General features: G+C 38.0%; 1 protein-coding gene across 1 annotated transcript; it reads right to left on the bottom strand.

Moving 5' to 3' along the window:
* Positions 1-118: 118 nt before the first annotated feature.
* fam113 (family with sequence similarity 113) lies at positions 119-19,722 on the bottom strand. The gene is made up of 8 exons (XM_041224583.1): positions 19,553-19,722; positions 18,924-19,003; positions 17,907-18,139; positions 8,924-9,074; positions 8,366-8,609; positions 6,465-6,563; positions 3,807-3,998; positions 119-2,520 (listed from the first exon to the last, which is right to left on the bottom strand). The coding sequence occupies exons 1-8, from the start codon at positions 19,623-19,625 to the stop codon at positions 2,366-2,368; spliced, it is 1,227 nt and encodes a 408-aa protein (XP_041080517.1). The 5' UTR covers positions 19,626-19,722; the 3' UTR covers positions 119-2,365.
* Between the last annotated feature and the right edge of the window lie 872 nt (positions 19,723-20,594).

The raw sequence follows: 20,594 nt of genomic DNA, 5'->3' as shown, positions 1-20,594 counted from the left end.
TAGAAAATCAGTTTCGATATAGGCCGCGCAGCAAAAGAAACTTCACTATTTTCCAAAAAAATAGAAAATAGTCACAGCCATCAATTTCAAACCTGGCGAGACAGTATAACCAGATACACTCGGTCAAGGACAGGCCATGAACCGGGAGACCAAGAGTAAGACCTGCTTAAGATAGATCATTTTGCAGCATATTCATGTCAATTGTCAATCTGCACAATAAAAAGTCACTGCACCTGCTCTAAAACAGAGTTTATCATTTTTTGGTCACATTTAGTGAATTTTATCCAAATGTAAGTGATACGTTTCTTTTGATGCTCAGTATATTATTTAGTTGACTTTTGTTTCATGACTATGAACAGTGAAAATAGGAATCTTGTTGCACAGTGGTTATACCTTTACAATGAAGGCAATTAGCTATGCGTGGCTGGCAAACCTATGGGAATATCCACTTGAGGGGATGGAAAACTTACCTAACCCGAATAAATTATTCATATCCCACTGCGCTACATTTTATCAGAACAGGGGAAGTTATTCACATGCAACACGCAAGTGCACCACGAACGTCCCAACAAGACATCATATAATTACTTACAGCTAGAAGCAAGTGGGTAAGGAACACATTTAAATCAACAAATTTATAAAGCATTTTTTCTCTTTACAATCTCCTCTACACTACTGTTGATACCATGAACAGCCTACTGGTGATGTGAAAGAAGTGTTTCAGCCCTACGCAGTACCTTGTGTGACGGATTTCCCTTCTTTCCAGTCCTGTGCTTTAGTGAGTGCATGTGCAGAGGAATTACATTCTATACTCTGTATTCCAGACCAGTCACTGGTCCCCTCCAGTTAATAAAGTTTTACTGGTCAAGGACAAGTGTGGAGCATAGTTTTCTTTATTGCACATTTTATGTATAATGCAGGGGAGTATGAATGAGCTGCAAAACATTCCCTGTTCTTAAATGACAAAAGACTTGAATTATTCATTGTATTTACCTGTTCATTCCTAAATTATCAGTTTAAATAAATCGGCACTGGTCAGAAAGGAAGAACAGAATAACATTTATTAAAGTGCTTTAAATTCAAAATTGGAGACATTAAAACATTGACGAACATGACTATGTACGTACTGTACAAACATATAGGCCCAGATTCTGGTACTCCACAACTGGAAAAGCCCTTAGTTGTGTAGATCAGTTATCTGAAGATATTTATATATGAAAGCATGACAGAGGGACTGTATACCCCTTTACTGCACCTGTTAGAATGACCCATTTGTTATTTGTTTTGCTAACCCTGCACCTATGATCTTTTCTTACGTGGCATTTGAAATGTTCTATAAAAAATAAACTTAAGAACTCAAATTAAAGTTCTTTGTTTGAAAGGGAATTTAATAAATTAGATTTATTTTCATGTTTTCTAGTTTCCCAAATGAGGAAAAAAAAGAAAAACTGACAAAGTGAGGTAGCTTTGCCACATTCATGACATTCCAGTGTTGCAAGGGAAAACATGGGTTTTGTTCAATAGGGAAACACCTGTAATTGTTTAATTAAGGTGGTAGTTCAATAGAGGTCACACACAAAACAGGTACAGGAAGGAGGCTTTCCTGCACAAGTCAATACTCCTTTCTTTGTCTTCAGCCACAAACTGTTTCACTCACAAAAACACCAGATTCACAAGTTTCACTCCTCAAATCCCCAACCAGAATGAGGCTAGAGACTGCCTTACATATGCACAAAGGTAACAAGCTGCATGTGCTAAGCATTATCCTGATTGAGCAGCACCTGTCCTGCCACCCACTGCATCCTACAAAAGGTAGCTTAATGAATGTCCACTATTAAAACCATGTGACTACATTTCCTTGTAACCTCATCACCACATACGTAAAGGACAGGGGCTTTGCAGAATTTGCGCTCCAATATACCACCCTTCCAGGACTTCACCTGACACCTTACCACGCAAGTTACAGTTTAACTCGAGAGCCTGAGCTCTGACCACGAAGCTACTAGCCACCCAACGAAGAAAAAGGCTTTCAGCTTTTAACCCAAAATGTACTTTATTAACCATTACAAAAACATACATAAAAACAAGGACAGGACTAAACGATCAACTACGTTTAGCTCTAACCAACCAAAAATAACATACAAAAGAACTTCTGAAATCCAACTTCTGGAAGTGATCAAATTCAAACAAACAGATATAAAACACAAAAACATTATTACATCTCCCTAACAGGCGCATCATTCTAGCAACAGTTACAAAAACTATTTCCTTGTTTTGAATATATGTAATTTAGAAAAAGAAGTAAATTTAGGAAAGAATGCCATGTTCTTGCCCTGCCAGTGTTGCTCGGTGCACTCTCCAGGACTCAGTCTCTATAATAGGGCTTTGCTTTGGGCCTCTTGTATGGAGGACAGTATCTCTTCACAGGGCGTTGCTTCATAACAGAATTACTTCTGTTTTCATAGGCAGCCGACGAGTAAGGAGCATCATTATACACAGACATCCCACCCAAATGTGGATCTGTAAATAAGAAACCAGTTTTATTAAGGGGCTTTATAAATCAAATAAAAGATCCACTGAAACTCTTGCAGCACCCAGTCCCTTTACAGAAAGACTACCCTGGGATACTGGCACGGCCGTAGACTTCAACTTTCAGGTGGTTGAAGGTATGATGGAAGACGATCCGGAGTAGATAAAAACAACACTTTGTGTGAACCCTATGGTTCGAGAAGTTGCCCTACCAAAAACATATATGCATTATAAAATAGATAGGAAATTAACGTGGTACAATCATACACAAAGTGACTAGAGAGGTTTTAAAAGTACACTAAACTGTCAAGGCCACAACAGGTCTGAAGTCAGATTTTTTTTTTTTTAAATAAGACGAGCAGACATATTAATCCTTAACTGAGCCGGACGTAAAACGCTGGTCCCTGCTACAATGTGGACCAGTGAAGTGAAAAACCAATCATCTCAACACCATATTTGATGGCTTTGATTATTAATTTTTTTCCCCCCAAACAAGTAATGTACATGTGTATGCACTTCAGTAAACCTGGCACAGGCTTGTGCACTCAGGCATCAGCGGTGAACAAAAAATGACACTTAAATCAAAAATAAATTTAAAAAATACATTATTTTGTGTAATTATTGCAGCGAGAAATCACTGAAAAAATGACTTTCCATTTACAGCACACCCAAGAATTCCATGCTTATGTAGAAACAGACTCAAGTAACAGAAGTGGATGATGGAATTAAGTGCTTTTAACCAAGAGAGACCTATGCAGCTGAACCACCACACACATGCTTTTAATACTCTTTACCCCTATAATGAGAGGCATGTATTTCTGGAGCCGACCGCAGGGCCTCCCTGTGACAGTACTGACTGGGAGCCACAAGTCTCCAGTTCTCATTCCAGTAGGGCTCTGAGGAGAACACAGATCCAACAGCATCAATACTAATGGACACACACAGTCAAAACTTTTCTGCACTTACATGACCTACACCATTACTCGCAGAATTTGTCAACTTTTCATAGCTCATTAGAGATGGTCTCATAGAATCAGATGCTTGCTGGCAAAGTGATGCAATTAGAAGGTGAACACAGGATGTTTATTAAATGTGCATTATGGGGTCAAAGCCACCCCAGCGTCTTCATCTCTTTACTGCACTTCAGGTAAACCAGGCACTGTATTGATTAGAACCTCGCTACAGCATGCAAGGGTTAGTATTCTTAGCAAATGGAAAAGCATATACAAAAAATAAATTAAACACTTAAAAACAACTAACCTGGCATTTGCACCTACCATTCATGGTGTTGCTTCTGTTGTAATGGTTGCTGTGGTGCTCCTCAAAGCTGATGTAACCAGTGGTGAAGCCCATGTCAGAAGCAGACATACTGATCAGCGGGGAGTCGTCCTGAAATCTTTTATTTGAACCTCCATCACAGGCCTTCCAGGGAGGATTCTGGTAATTTGAGTTCGGCCTCCATGCAGGTTCTGTGAAACGCACGGTAGAAATGTATTCCACATTCAGACAAGCTCGTCCACTCGGGCTACCATGCTCTCTGACGGTTCACTCAGCTTTCAGGGACCTGCACACTACATATGTCCCCTGTTGATTTTGTTTCTGATAAGGTAATGTACCTTAAATGAAATAGATTTGTGCTTCCCATGTGCTTTTCTAATGAGTAAAGTTTGACAACCGTTCTGCATTTTAATTCCATCAGCTCCACTGAGCAGAAAGCAAACATGCCTTTAGAAAACTCCTTGGTATTTTTCACTATCTTGCAAGAATAGTTTGCATATAACAAGTTCTGTACACTGGGGGTAATTCTAAGGGTCATAGGGAGTTCACAGGACGACTCAGGGATGCAAAAATGTTTAATTTGTTAGGTTTTTTTCTTGAGGGTAATGTTTTTGATGTTGTAAACATTAAGTGTCACACAATTACACTCAGATAGGAAGTAAATGGTAAAGTGATAAACATGTTTTGGATTATTTGTGTTTCTGAATATTGTTTTATGATTCTGTGCATCGAAAGACTTGTAATTAAAAATGCAATACTTCAAACGCATCGTATTTTCACTGTACCTTATTTGTACAGTATCGTATTGCATTTCTTAACTACTATGAAATTGGTATCTAACGTGTAGGTTTGGTGATCATATAATCGAGCACAGCAAATTCTCCGGTACTTTTTTATAGGCAGATGCTTGACTTAATTAACTTTAAAATAATCTTTACCGATGTGTTATATAAATGCTTAAATGGCAAGAACCGCTCTAATTTCAGTGCCTGGGCACCGATAAAGCAATCTCTTTTCCTTGTTGTGTCAAGGCAATAATAAGCCGTGGAAAAATCAAATATTTTTTTCTGCGCCTTCAAGCACTGTTGCCAATTTAGCGAATTTCTCGTGAAATCCAGTGACTAAGGCAGAGGTGTCACACTCAAGGTCCGCAAGCCGAATACGGCCCTCGGAGGTTCTTTATCAGGTCCCCCCGCGCAGTTCATTCATTACAGTGTCATTTGGCCCGGCCCAGTTTGAGTCTATTGGGTTATTACACATAAGAACTCCAAATCCCATCAGCCATCAGAAAAGCAACGGGAAGCTCAGAGCTAAAGAAACAGAACAGCGAGAGACAGCCAATCATATCTTGTGCTTGGTGCTTAAGGCGTGTTTTCCGTTAGACACTAGCCTACTGGCTGTCAAAAACGATAATATAACTGTCAAAATGTCCAAGAAAAGAAAGATCGATAAGGCAGATTGTTTCAGGAAAGGTGGGAGTCTGAATATTTATTTGTAGAGCAGCAAGAAAACCCCATTTGCTTGGTATGTAAGGGAAGTATTGCAGTGATGAAATAATTCAATTTAAGACGCCACTATGAAACGAAACAAAGAAAAATATGAGTTTGAAGGAAAAAGCAAAAGGCAAGAAAAGCTGGCTGAATTAAAAAGAACCCTCGAGTTACAGCAGAACATGTTTAAAAAGGCAAAAAGTTAAAGTGATGCAGCAGTAAAGGCAAGTTACCTTGTGTACAATAAATGACAATTACACAATCTAAATAAAGAAAATGTTGATAAATCCCAGCTATCAATTGAGATAACCAATCACCCCTTTTACTGAATCAGTGACAGACCGAAAGCCATGCCGGTGAACTAAAGTGGATAAAAAAAGCCTTGTAGAACAGAAGTACATTGCACTAGAAGGGTCCAAATCATGTGTAATGACCAAGCACATTCATGCTTTACAAACTCTTTACCCTTATAAGGAGGGTGATGCATTTCTGGAGCCAGCCTGCCATAGTAATGAATGGGACCCCTGTATCTCTGGATCTCATTCCAGCAGAGGCCTGCAGAAAAGCACAGGTCCAACAGCATCAACACACAGTCAAACCTGCTTTCATGAACGTCTGTGCTCAATGACTTTGTTTTACTATCTCCTCTTATGTAGTGTGTATTTAATAAGTGGGTATAGAAATGCTTCTTTGACTCCAGTATTTATGTGCATGTCCAAATACATACACAATGTTATTTAAAAACAAAAATAAAAAATCTTGATGCTTTATCTCAAGCTTTTTCTAATCTCAGCTGGAGCCATCAGGATCAGCATGACACCTTGTTATTTATATAAATAAAACCCAAACACCAGACGACCACCCCTTTATACACTTTATTTACCCACTTTTGACAAATTTTTATAAAAAGGAAAAAAGATCCCCAACCTACTAAATTCTTCTTTGATTTAATACTAGTACATTAGACATTGGTGTATTACAACCTCAAATGAACCTGAATAAATTAGCTTAAAAAAAGGTAGGGTTAAGTACAAAACTAAAAAGTTTACATCTGTCAATCCATCCTTTATCACCCTGTGAAATAGTTGCCCCGATGGCTTCAACCTGTACTATCTGTTACCGCACAGCAATATAAGTGGATGCAAACCCTCACCCTCAGGTCCTTACCTGCATCAGGACTGCTATAAATGTAAGGCTGGAGCGCTTCTCTGCTGCAATGCTGGCGTGCAGCAGGGCTGTACTCAATGTTCTCATTACGAAGCAGTTCTGAAAGAAAGAAAATGCAAAGTGTGTGCAAAATGCTGCCTAGACTTCTTAAAAAAATCTTTTACAAAAGATAGCATATAGCTGTACATGTTTTACATTTTTACCATAAAATAATTGAAAAAATCTGAACTTTGTTGATGCTGTACAGCCGAATCCCTCCATTACAGCAAACAATACTGTTAACACTAGCACCACCATAGCCGCTTTCTGAACGGCTTTTGCAATTCAAATTTAAATATCTCTGCGTATGTGAATCTCTCGTGCATGTCCGTTCTTAAGTGTTAATAAATACGGTATTTCAAATGCAGAATCGTAAAAATGAATAAGTTATAAGCACTTGATTCTTCAACTGCCAGACCCGCAGTTTAATGTGGCATACTGAAATCAATACAATATAGCCGGCAATTTAGTCTGGGCTTTGTAATAAAATCAAAGTCACTGTGAAAGAACGTATTATACTATATACTCCTGTCGAGTAATGAAAGTCATTCTACACATCATATATTATTATTATTTATTTAGATTAGCAGTTGTCACAAAATACACATTGAATCACAATACAGTGTGATATAGCTACGCTACTTACAGGTGTAAAAAAAAAAAACGTGCTTAAGCTCTCTGCACAAATCAGTGACGATCGGGATTGACGTTAAACTAAACCCACAGACTCTTGCATTTTAAAATGCAACGAAGTACGGTGTGGATATACTGGATCAAATGGCACAGTTGTATTCTGTCAAAGGTACTCGCAGGTAGCCTGTTGATGTTCTTTTATAATGTTTTGGACCTGGCGTGCACCAGGAACACAATCTCCAGGAGGGACTTCATTTTACAGCTAGCCTGGAGCTACGGCAGAAACATTTTGATTAGAGACATGAAAGCAGACTGGCAAATGCCCCTTAACCTTCAGCCATCGCTGAGCCCACTGGCACATGGAATAAAAGACAATGCCAAGCTACTAAATGCAAGAGAGAACTTTTGATGTCTGCGCCCATTGTGAAAAGACAGTCTGTGGCAAATGCACTGGTACAGTTGAAAAGCATGTTTTCTGCCTAGATTGTACTGTAATAGAACTCTGAACAGACAGAGCCTTTGAACTCTGTTTCACTCAAAGCGCTTTTACGTTGCATAAGTTGTTATATTTTTGTTTTATGCTATTTTTTTTTTTTTTTTTTTTTTTTTTAACTATTTCTGTTTTATCATTTCGTATGTGCATATCGCTTTCTACAGCCGTTTACACAGAAGTTTACTGCGTAGTTTATTTTATTACAGTTTTTCATGTTTATGTATATGTGCTCTTTTTGAAAAAAATAAGAAAGTTTAAATTTCAATGTAAATACGGTGTTTCTGCTATGGAAATGTTATGTATGATGTTCATAAATAAAAATATTAAGTTGTATCAGATTGTTTGCTTTTCATTTTCATATCGAAGCCGTTTTAAAATGGAGCCGCACATTTTGCGGGTGTGGCGTTGTAGGTGGTCCAAAATCTCGGCGGTTCTAGTGTTGGAGAGCAAGCAGCTTCAAATGTCATTTTAGTAATTGCTGTAATTATATATCACATTCACACAGGTACAAGAACATAATGTTTGCAGCTCACGTACCAAACAAACACTACCTTCCAGGTAAGTGTGAACAGCAAGCAAATTGATTAATTGTTTTAAACCAAAAGCTACCGAAACGTTTGTAACACACCCACTGTGAACACAGCCTAGATGATCCTACTCATCCACGGCACCCCGTACACACACATACAGTACATTATCTGACAGCGCTGGTTTAAAGAAGCACTGACATCCTTACTTGGCCTCTTGCTGTCCGGCACCGCCACGTTCCAGGCCTCGGCTATGTGTGCCAGGAGGAGAAAGGTGATCTTGCGGTGAGCGAGCTGGTTCCAGTGCACTCCGTCCTTGGTGCGGTTCTGCAGCTCTAAGCGGAAGTGGTAGTGCAGGTCCAGCACGTCAAACTTGTGCGAGTCTGCTAGCGTAGCGCTGTAGAAGTTTGCCTCGATGATGTCGGAACGCAGTGACTGGTCCAGGTGCTGTAACTGTAACGGGTTTACACTGAGGATGCATTAGCATTGCATGTTGCAGACTATCGGTTAATGCAGAGAAAGTGAATTAGTTAGCTACAGAGTTTATACCCCCCTCAGTGGTTCTTGAATAATATCCCTGCCAATGCTACACTTCTAAATGTACAAAGAGGAGTACTATTGGAGGAAGAAAATACATTGTTTAAAATAAAAACAGAAAAAGGACAGGTGGCCAAAACAAAAACAGAACTGCCACAGCTGAGCATGCATTCTTAAAAAATGAATGAGAAGTTCGGCTTCACAGTGCTCGGTCTATACCTGCTACTTACCTCAGGTATTAGAAAGCCCCCGTATATCTTTTTGCCGAGAGGCATGGCCATATTCCACATGACCAGGCACTCCGGGAGCAGCACCTCCCCTAGGCGGGTGAAGAATTTCCCCAGGTTCACTCTGTACTCCTCCATGGAGCTCGCGCCGTACCTGTAGACACGCAAAAGGGAGTCAGCAGGGCTGCACTAAGATTTGGTCGTGACACAAAGACTTTTAGATATAATTTTTTGGCAGCCAAAAGGAACACCCACACTGCATCAGCTGCTGCCAGAAACACCCTTCTTTGCTAGTATCGGAGTCAAGTGAAATAGAAATATCAAGCCTAGCCTATAACTTCGGTCTTTTGTTAAATTATAAATGTGTAATTATTTGGTTCCAGAAGGTCTGGACATTCTACTACCACTGAAGTCAGGATCTCAGCACTTTGAGCACCCGGTCACAGGTTTAAACACTGCTGTCTATGGATTGTATTACAGCTAAAAACAGCATTCCATAGTGTGAAATGGCAGTGTGGCTCTGCTCAAACCAATCAATCTTTATTTTATACATTAAATACAGTGAAAACCATGATATCAGAATGTCAATCACTCCCCCACTGGGCTTCTTTAATGTGTGTTAATGCTTTACTTTTTTATTTTTGTACTTAATAAAAAATGTCAACTATGTCCAAAATGTGATTTTTACATAGGTCTGGTCATTTTATGTATTACAGCCTGTTACCCTGCCAGCATAATTACAAATGTACATGAATATTCAAATATTTTATTCAAGATAGAGCCTCTGATGTTTTGATTCTTCTAAAGTATAAAAGATCCAACCCAGTAAATTCTTATTTCATTTAATACTATTGCATTAGACATCAGCGCACAAAAAAAAAAAAAAACATTTTGTGCAGACTTTGCATGTAAAGGTCAGTCTGAACTCTTAATTGCCTTGGATTAGCTCCTCAGCAAACATTACTGGTTATTATGCTTCATGGTCCACCTGCAGCATCTATTCAATCATAAAGCAGTTTTAATCGACCGCTCGCTGGTATCTGCTGGCACTCCATATACAGCATATAATGAAACATAAGATGGTCACAACAAAACGACAGCTTCTGGAAAACATTTAAACCTGCTACTCCATACAGTGATTTCATTAGTGCACTTCATTTCTATATCAATATTCAATGCATGTTCATCATCAAGGCTTTTCTTCTCCCCAGCAGACATACACATTTTACAAAGAGCAAGATGACCTTTACAACATAGCCTTTAGATATGTAGAACACTGTAAACTTGTATGTGTGTGTAATTATATATATATATATATATATATATATATATATATATATATATATATATATATATATATATATATATATATACATATACACACACATACACACACACACGGTCTCACAGGGTGTCGGTACACATCCAATATACAGATGCCTCAGGGCGCTGAGGAACACAAGGTCGACCAACCCTCGTGTTGCAAGTCGTTAATGATTGTTTATGTTGTTCACGAAAAGGTTGTTTCAAAAGGGGGACTTGACTGTATATAACAAAAAAAAACTACATTGTTTTTTCACGAGATCACAAGATATGACAAAGGAGCAAAAACTGTTTACTACACTATGAAGACTGCTGGGTTTATTGGTGCCTCAATTCAACCTCAGAATGCAAATGTTAAGGAATGAAGAATAGTTTTAAGTTGAATCAAAGTGTTGACATGTGTTCCTTTAAAAACAAATAGTAATGAACAATTTGGTGCCGAAACCTGGCAGACAAAGAGAACATGGCAGAACCGCTTAAAAGATTGAAAAGAAAACAATTCTTACTTCTACTACAACGATACTAAAGGCAAAGGCAAACTAAAGGTGGAAAACCCAGACACTGGCTTGAACTCCTGGGGCCAACTAATCGAAGGAGGAAAGGAATTTAAGCGAGCTGGACCGAGACATTGAAGCAGGAACCGAACCGGACGAACTGAATGAAGAGGTGGAAAGCGGCCAGCACTATCAGGAGCGATTGATCTTATGGAAAACCCGTGCTGGGAGAACAGTACGGAAGGAGCGAGAAGATAAGAGGCAGCTCTACAAGTTCAGTCGTCTCCAGGGTAAGACAAGAACCACCTAAACAAATAATTAACCTCCCAAAACTGATAACTGAAAATTTCTCCAAAGAAGAAATCATTTGGCAAAACTTCTGGAGACAGTACTAAGTGTCAATTCACAAAAAGAATTGCTTGAGTAAAACAGGCAAATGTTATTCTCAAATAATGTGCAGATGTGTCTGTTTTTCTGTAGCATTTACAAACCGCTAAAAAGACATTATTTGAAGTGACGAAGCCGGGGTACGTGTATATTGACAGATTCTCCAGTTTTGTTTTCACTTATATAACAGTTTATTGCAACTCGAGACTAATGCTGCTTGTAATGTTGTATTCTTCTCCTCAGGCATTTCTTACATTTCCACAGTAATCCCTTAGTATTTTGTTAAGATGTACATTTTCCACATTGGAGATCTGAAACAGTCATTTAAGCATTAACAGCCAAAATTGTTTGGCTTTGTGGTATTAATTTAATTGAATTTTTTATAGAATGTCACCGTTTCACTTTTGTATCTGTAAAGAGAGTGAGTGTGTGGTAGTAAAGGAGAAGAGACAGTGAAGAAAGGAGAGTTAGATGGTTAAAACACTGTGTGTAGTAATGTAACTACTGTGAAAAAAAATCCAGTTTAAAATTAACAACGAGTCAGTTTAACAAAGCGACGGCTGATACCAATTAAAAGGAAGAAAATAAAATTAATTATCTAACAACTGGATCTGACCAAAGTTACAGAAAATGACTGGTATGTTCTACAAATGAAATACCAAAACAGCATCTTGTTTAAATTGGTAAACTGGTTCATAGTGCAAATTAATATAAACTGGAAGATATGATAAGACACCTTGATGTCTTATCATACCTGTACCTTCCATGACAGCAGGTATTTTGACAGGTGTTTTCTTTGATTTTGGTGGCGCAGTGATACGTGGTTAGCAAGGTGCAGTGATTTGTCTTTGTTCCTAAGTAGTTCCTAATCGTGACATTGGCTGGATATTGTAACGGCCTGGATCACTGAAGGGCCAATCAGCATGCAGTATTCTAACAATCCGTTTTATAATGTAAGAAGGCTTGAACCCTCCATATCCACCTAATATATGTTCAGCTGGAACCTTGCTCGACCAATCATATTGCCTGTTTCACGGTCCATTGCCAGCCCTGATTTTATATATTTATATATATATAATATATATATATATATATATATATATATATATATATATATATATATATATACACACACACACACACACATTTTAATCTTAGTTAATCCTGGTTTTAATGGCATATTTAATTGATACAATTACTGCATCCATCTCATTCGTTTGTTTTATTACTGATGCTATTATTATTTTAAAGTTCTTATTACCTATAAGGCCTTACATGGTCTTGGACCTATTTATCTTCAGGATCTGATGACCCCCCAGTAGGAATACTACCAAAATTTAATCTTTTAAAGCCTATTTGAAAATGTATTTGTGTCTGTTTATTTATAGCTAGATTTGATATTAGATACAAGCTTTTTTATATTTGTTTTGTAAAGCGCCTTGGAATGCTTCCATGAAGAGCACTATCCAAGTGAAATTTGTCTCTGTATTGTAATTGTATCATCATCACCCAGCATACAAAAACCTGTTGTCCTATTTCTGGATTAATATGGTTGCCCCTTCTACATAGTTTTATATTTATTTATACAGAATTACAAAAAACTTCCAGCATTTGCTGTCAAATTGTTTGAACCAACTGCTAAAATCACAAAGGAGTCAGTTTATTACTCACCTTACTACATTTCAAATTATACTGTATTTTCTTATCAGTTTCCTACATAATATATATATATATATATATATATATATATATATATATATATATATATATATATATATATATATATATACACACACACACACACACACATATATATATATATATATATATATATATATATATATACACACATACACACACACACACACACGGCACAGGGTATGTTTAAAAAAAATGTCTGCTACTGGGACAAAGGGCCAATTTCCATCTAGAGATGTACTTCACAAAACCAGCGAGCTTTCAATCAACGGCTTGTGTTTTGGGAGAACTCGTGGTCGGTCGGATCCTTGGTTACCACAGTGCACATGCCTGCTCTTTCTAATAAGGCCCCAGATGCATTGCTGTCTCTTGCAGTGCCTGAGTAAAGATTGGCAATAGTAGCTGAATTTCACTAATGAGAAGAATATTCTGTATAAAACAGGCGATGCTACATTAAGTATAATTCTTTTTTTACATCGCATATCATTGCCTCACATCAGCTGTGACAGAAAGAGCATTATTGAAGAGCAGGATTTTTTTGTTTCTGTTTTGTTTCTGCACAGACTTCCCCCACCCATCTGTCAGAAGCAATCGGCTCAGCGCAAAATTGATGCTCATAAAAGCCTGGTGTATTAATACCAAAATACATTTAAAAAGCAAAACATCAAGAAATAATAAAAACAAAGCGCAATTAACATTAAAAAAAATTAAAATCGCCAAAGAAATGAATGCATTAATCTCAGAAGTTAACTCCAAAATTATTGGCACCCTTGATAAAGATGAGCAAAAAAGGCATAGAAAAATAAACAGGTAATAAGCTATATTTTATGCTGAAAAATATGGGAAAACTATATTTGTTTATACTAATACAATTCCTCAGAGAAAACATTTATTTTCAACATGTAATAATTTCTCAAAAAGTTAGGTGTCAATTATTGGCACCCCTAAAGATTCTTAAAAATAAAATCAAACAAAATTAAATCTGAATTAACATTCTACTTTAAAGTACATCTCAGTCTTAAGGAACTGTATTGTGGCCTTCCGTTTCACTGGAGTATAAAAATGAGGTAACACGCATGTAAAATCCAGTAATCCATCACCATGGGGAAAGCCAAAGAACTCTCAAATAAAGAGAGACAAATGGTTGTTAACCTTCAGAAATCAGGCAATGGGTTAAAAAAATACCACTATTAGGGCAAAACCAGTGGAACAGTAGTAAATCTGCCTGGCAGAGGACACAAGTGAATCTTGCCCCCACACTGCCACAAGACGGTTCGGGAGGCAAAGAAGAATCCAAGGGCCACAGTTGGAGAATTACAGAACTTGGCTGCATTTTGGGGTCACCAAGTCTCCAAATCTACAATTAGACACCACCCCCATGTCAATAGCCTATTTGGCAGGGTTGCCAGAAAAAAGCCTTTATTGAGAGCAAATCAACAAATACAAGCGCCTGGAGTTTGCCAAATGGCATTGGCACTTGGATTGGAACAGGGTGCTACGGTCAGATGAGACGAAAACAGGGCTCTTTGGCCACGCACACCAGCGGTGGGTTTGGCATCAAAAGAAGGATGCGTATGCAGAAAAGAACCTCATACCTACTGTAAAATATGGGGGTGGATCTTTGTTATGCGGCTGTTTTGTCCTGGGGCCCTTGTTAAGGTCAACGGCATCATGAACTCTACCAAGTACCGGGACATTTCAGCCAAAAACCTGGTTGACTCTGCCAGGAGACTGAAACTTGGCTGCAAGTAGATCTTCCAGCAAGACAATGACCCCAAGCACACATCAAAATCTATAAAGAAATGGTTAATTAACCACAAAATCAACATTTTGCAATGGCCATCTCAAGACTTGAATCCCATTGAAAATATGTGGTTTGAACTGAAGAAGGCACTCCATAAGCGCAGACTGAAGGATATCAAGGATCTGGAAAGAGTCTCTATGGAGGAATGGTCTAAGATTCCTTCCAATGTGTTCTCCAATCTCAAATTATAGAAAAAGGCTCAGGGCCGTTATCCTTGCAAGGGGGGGATGCACAAAGTACTGAAAACAAGGGAGCCAATAATTTTATATATATATATATATATATATATATATATTAAACATGGCCTGGAAAGGAGGGCTATAGTAGGAAATAACTGACCCGAGGGAAGACTATTGGAAGCAAAGCTGGACAGAAAATATGACTACATAAATTAAAAAAAATTCAAGACATGTGCCAGGATCAAAATGTGTCTATATTTGGACAGACCTACAGTAGAGACACCGACAAACAACACTAATCTTGTCATTATTCTAGCATCAATAAATCAGTGCTGCTAACAGAAAATTCTCATTGAACATTGATAATTATTGTTATCATAAAACAGTAATGTTTACAGTACTTTATTCCACATTTTACAGTTGTACCAATTGATTATTGATCACATTTTTTTAGATTCCGATCCTGAGTTTATTGATCTATTCATCCCATATTTATAATACTATGCACATGCATGTTTCAGTTCTGTCTGAAGACATCTGAGAATGGTCTAGGTTTTTTTTTTTTTGTTTTAATAAAGATTACTGTCAATTATTACCTGCCCGATACTCGATTAAGAAACTGGATGTACCTCTTAAATTTGTTCAGGTTTCTTTAAACCAAATCCAAAGATCCAAAAGGGCTACTGATTTTCCAAAATCGCGGAATCACAAAATTAGGCATTAGGAACGAAACTGGCATTTTGGGAATGGAATTCTGCTTTGCAACTGCACCTTTTTAAAAAAAAAAAAAAAAAAAAAAAAAAGTCTTTTACAGCTGTTATTCTCCTATAAAAAAAAATATGGATTGCTTTGAAAACTACTGCACCCAGAAGCCCAGCGATGGCGCTTGTATAAAAAGTTTTTGCACGTTTGGGTGCTTTGTTAAATTCACCGGTGCGTCACCACTGAAGCAGCGGATTCACTGAATTGGAGCAAAACCTAAATGGCCGCTCCACTGTGGAGGTTTCCCTTATGAGAAGATACCATTATCAATGTAACAGTAGATTCAGAGACGGTAAATCTTTTGAAAATGGATATGGAGTTGTGTATTTTTAATAAATATAACAGTGCTAATAAACATATTGGTAAACAATATATAATTTGCCAACTTATCCAGAGTAGCTGACTGAGCTGCTGAATACAAGAATTCAATAAGACAGAGGCAGAACAGATTATTTTTTTTCGTGTGTATGTTATTTGTCCTTTTATACTTCAAACAAATATGTACAAAGTTGCAAAAAGTGGGCGTACTGTATTTGAATGTGTATCCATTAATATATTCATACTCATAAATATTTACAGTTGCAGGCTAGCTGCTTTCTACATTTTAATGTAACAACCAGCTAGCTCCTAATTAGTCTGTTAGATAACTAAACCTTTGTCCCAATAAGCTTTGAGCTCGCACAGGTCAACCACAGCCTTGCATGCCGCAGCAGCAAGCTTTCTGTTATCATCAGCTACGTTGATTCACCAAACTGTTGTTAAATGATGTCACTTCCGACTCAGTGATGCAGAGCACCGATGAATTTAACAACGCACCCTTTACTTGGATCATTGGATAACGAGGAAACAGGTGGTTTTGTGGGCGTTACGCTGATAAGACTGTTACGCTGTCCGTCTTTGCTGCAGCGCCCCCTGTCTGCTGTGCGAGTCGAGTTGTTTAAAAAAGTAACTAGCTGTTTTGTGAGAGTTCTATCCTGTGGACTAATTTTGGAGTTGTATATACACAAAAGTGAAAAGTACCTGAAAAAAATTATTGTTAGCCCACCTCCCCACCCCCCCTTAAAAAAAACAAAACTTAATTGAATGTATTCATTTATTTAGTTTTCGTAAATCCGTCACCCATTCAACACAAGGAAACGACACGTGGTTGAGGTGAAACCTTTAGTTTTATAACTTCTTATTTCTAATGTATCATTAACTCCTCAATGATACTGCGTACGAGTGATTTTTTATTTTTTTTTTACTCATGTTGCTATAAGTAGTAAGAACAGTAAATGGTGAAAATTGTAGATTCAACAATGAGTGGAGCAATAAATACTTATTTTACCAGCTGCACTGAACGCAAAGCCAGCGTGTTTATTGTGCAGTGAAGGTGTGTCAGTAGTTAAGGAATACAGTATGAAAAGGCATTCTGAAACCAAACAAGGAGCTTTTGGAAATACGTATCCAGAGACACAGTAGTGAGAAGCTGAAAAAATAAGATCTCTTCTTCAGTTATACTATTAATATGTGTAAGGTGTGTACTATTCATATGGTAAAAAAATTGTTCAATATAAGAACATTAAGTTAATATTTATTGATTAAAAATGTGCAGAGTAAAATACTCTGGCCCACCTACTCCAAACCCCCCCCCCCACCCCACCCGATCAGGCTCCCTTAATTTAAAAAACTAGCTGAAGAGCCCTGCTCTAACTAAGGCAACTCTGTCTGTCCAGGGTATAGGAGAAACACATGCAAGCAGCTTTACAGCAAGTACAGCATAAATCAGTCTGTGTTGTTCCAGATGAAACTACGTATGGGACAGAAGTGTCCTGAACATTGTATTTAATTTGTAATTTTATGAAAATGGTATATTTTTGTAATAACCATCGTTCGACTAGTCTGTACATTGTAATGCCAGCAATAAGCAGTTTATTTCAAAACATCTTTATTTGTTGACTGACCTACAGTGCATTGTTACTAGTGGACTGTTTTAAGAAAGATTTTTTTCTTGAAAACTACATTATCTAAGGGACTTAAAAAATAAATAATTCAATAGATGTTTTATGTAAAAATGTTATTTATATTCAAATTACACTGCTTTTCTGTATGTGCAGCCATTAGTGTACCTGGACACATCCCACACACAGGCGTTAACGTACCTGGACAAATCCCCCACACAGGCGTTAACGTACCTGGACACATCCCACACACAGGCGTTAACGTACCTGGACACATCCCACACACAGGCGTTAACGTACCTGGACACATCCCACACACAGGCGTTAACGTACCTGGACACATCCCACACACAGGCGTTAACGTACCTGGACACATCCCACACACAGGCGTTAACGTACCTGGACACATCCCACACACAGGAGTTCACAATCAGCACATCTGGTTGTGGCCCTGCCTGGAAGTCTGCCAGGATGCTCTCCACGTAGTTTGAGTAAACACGGGTCAGGAAGTAAAAGCGGACAAGGTGATGGGCAGAATGAAACTGCCGTACCTCCTTGTACTCCGTCCCATTGGTCAGACCACCGATTTTCCCACCTTCCACCAGGAAGTCTTGCTCAAAGTTCAGCTCTCCCTGACAACAAGGACAGAGCCAGAAGTCCACCGAAAATGGTGTGGTTTAAAGACAGGCAGTAACAGAATAAAATATTACAGTACTGATCTGTAACAACTAGAACATTTGTAACTGTCACCAATTATTTCCTGGGACTATTAAAGGAGTGTCTAATTTAGAGTACTTGTGTTTCATCATTCTATTTTTTTCAGGTTCTGTTCTCCATGGGAAATTACAATTTATGTAGCAAAACATCAACACACTAATCTGTATTGCAGCCTGGGTACTGATTGGAGATAGTGCTGTACATGTGATGAAACAAGAAAGAGGTGATGGCAAAGTGTTCATGACAACAGGAAGTAAACCAAAGTGTTTTCTGAAAATCGTTATCTGTACTGAAAAAAAAAAAAAAAAGCAATCCAATCTACACACAGTAGAGGCCAATTCCTATTTTTCAATTCCAGTTCAAGTTCATATTCCCATTACTTGGTTAATCAATTCCAACACAAACATGCAATTAGCAGCATTCTGTTCAAATGAGCTCCTCACAGTGGCAACAAATTACTTAAACTGAAATCCCTGTTGGTCACTTACACTGGCTTCAAATGAAAGCAGCTGAACAATCGCAACTATGAGTACTGTCCGTTACATAACAATTCTAATTCCTTTGAAGGAACTGTGAATTGATTTTAAAAAGCAACTGTAAATGTAACGGACAAAATTTTAAAACAGGAATTGACCCCAAACCTGATCACACACACACAGGTTTAAGAAAGTAAACTGATAAAACTCTGAAACCTGTTACCTTGGCTCTGAGCTGAGACACTGTAAGAAGGCTGTCCTTCTGCAACAGCAAAACCAGATCCTTGTAAACTGAACGCTGAACTGCAAAGGAGTGAGAGAGGAAGCAGGTTTACAGATGTGCAATGCTCTGCACAGGAAACAAACAGCTGCCCAGTAGCCGAGAGATATCCCAAAATAAAAATCTGACAATATGGTGTATTCAAATTGAATATGTTGTATTATATAAGAACATAAGAAAATGTACAAACAAAAGGAGGCCAGTCAGCCCATCACTGCTCGCTGGGTTCCTAGTACTGCAGCTGATTGATCTAAAAATGTTGTCAAGGTGCTGACCAGTTCCTAGTGAGAGTGCCTCAAATGTGACAAGGCAACCCAAGTTTTGAATATAAATAAGCAATCCAATGAAATGCAAGGGTAACAGAGTAAATCAAAGTTTAACCAGTCTGGGTAAGGTGAGACTGAAACACTTCTTTATTTAACTGGGATGAGTTTTTGACCAAATTAACAGAAAAACGCTTTGCAGGAATGCAAGCCAATATTTCCAGGTATAACTGTATATAGAAATGCCAAAACCACAAACAGTGCCCATCTGAAATCCAGCATAGGTGATATGTGAAACTTCATACTCACTTGAGTCCCCTAGAATCACAACAAACTTGTTGTGCAGCAAAAGGCGAGCATGTTCCCTGCAAATATCCTTCATGCCTTCAACAATTCAAGTGTTTCAAACTATACTGCTAAAAAAGACAGGCAAATAAATGTAATGATTGTAATCCATTACGGGAATCGGTAAGGCATGGTTCTCCCCCCTGAAATAAGGTTGAAGGCTAGTGGCATTGTATTTTGGGAGTGCAAAAGTTATTTTTGTGATTCTGAGTTGAATTGAGGGTTTTTTTATATATATATAATCACCACCTTCTATCCAAATCAAATGCACATTGTACTAAGGTACACACAGGCAGAAACTATAATGGTATATACAGAACTTCAAACTGCACTGTGTTAGGTTGTTTACAGCTCATGCTGAGCTAAAACTTAATTTTACAGGAAATAACACAGCCCATATGCTTTAGCCCTCTGATTGCATAAAGTACTATAAATGCAACTTATCGCACATGTATTTAATTATTCCAACAGCAGAACGTTCAAGCTGATCTCCAATCTCTTCTCTTTCCAGACCAGCAGTCCATCAATTCGACTTCAAAACCCTTGAAGCAGCCTTAAGCTTTCCCTACCTTAATTTCTCTGCTGTATAAAAACGAATTTCCCTCAATGACTTCTCAAACGAAGATTATAACCGCCGGTCGATTGCAAAGACTGGCTTCAACACAAATCCATGAGGCTCACTGTTTGTAAAGAATTGCACTCTCCGGTCCTCCGTGTCCAGCTGCAAGCTCCACTCCTGGGCACCCAGACGCTTGGCCTTGACAGAAAGATCAACAAAGATACTAAAAACACAGATAAAACAGTCCAGGCAGTACTCCCCCTAACATCACAGACTGTTTCCTGCAAATTAGGAATTTATGCAACAAAAAAATAATAAAAAAACACATTATGGTTTTATGTGAACGTGTAGTAATATGTGGCTCGCCCTGTTACTAACGAACAGACAGGCAGACGTGAAACAGGTTCATGGATTCTAGTTTTAATAATAATCTTTATTTTTACACTG

Source organism: Polyodon spathula, chromosome 1 (assembly GCF_017654505.1).
Source record: "Polyodon spathula isolate WHYD16114869_AA chromosome 1, ASM1765450v1, whole genome shotgun sequence".
NCBI lineage: Eukaryota > Metazoa > Chordata > Actinopteri > Acipenseriformes > Polyodontidae > Polyodon > Polyodon spathula.
The sequence above is the reverse complement of the archived record's forward strand: the minus strand, read 5'-3'. Positions and strand labels throughout refer to the sequence as shown.

What these genes read in the sequence shown, in the direction of transcription:
- fam113 (XM_041224583.1), bottom strand. Translation starts at nt 19,625, where the DNA reads ATGAAGGATATTTGCAGGGAACATGCTCGCCTTTTGCTGCACAACAAG. An exon ending in TGTGTGTGGGATGTGTCCAG is followed by an intron (nt 9,075 to 17,906) that starts GTACGTTAACGC and finishes GCGTGTCTACAG; the next exon opens with GTACGGCGCGAGCTCCATGG. An exon ending in GGGGCTTTCTAATACCTGAG is followed by an intron (nt 8,610 to 8,923) that starts GTAAGTAGCAGG and finishes AACCCGTTACAG; the next exon opens with TTACAGCACCTGGACCAGTC.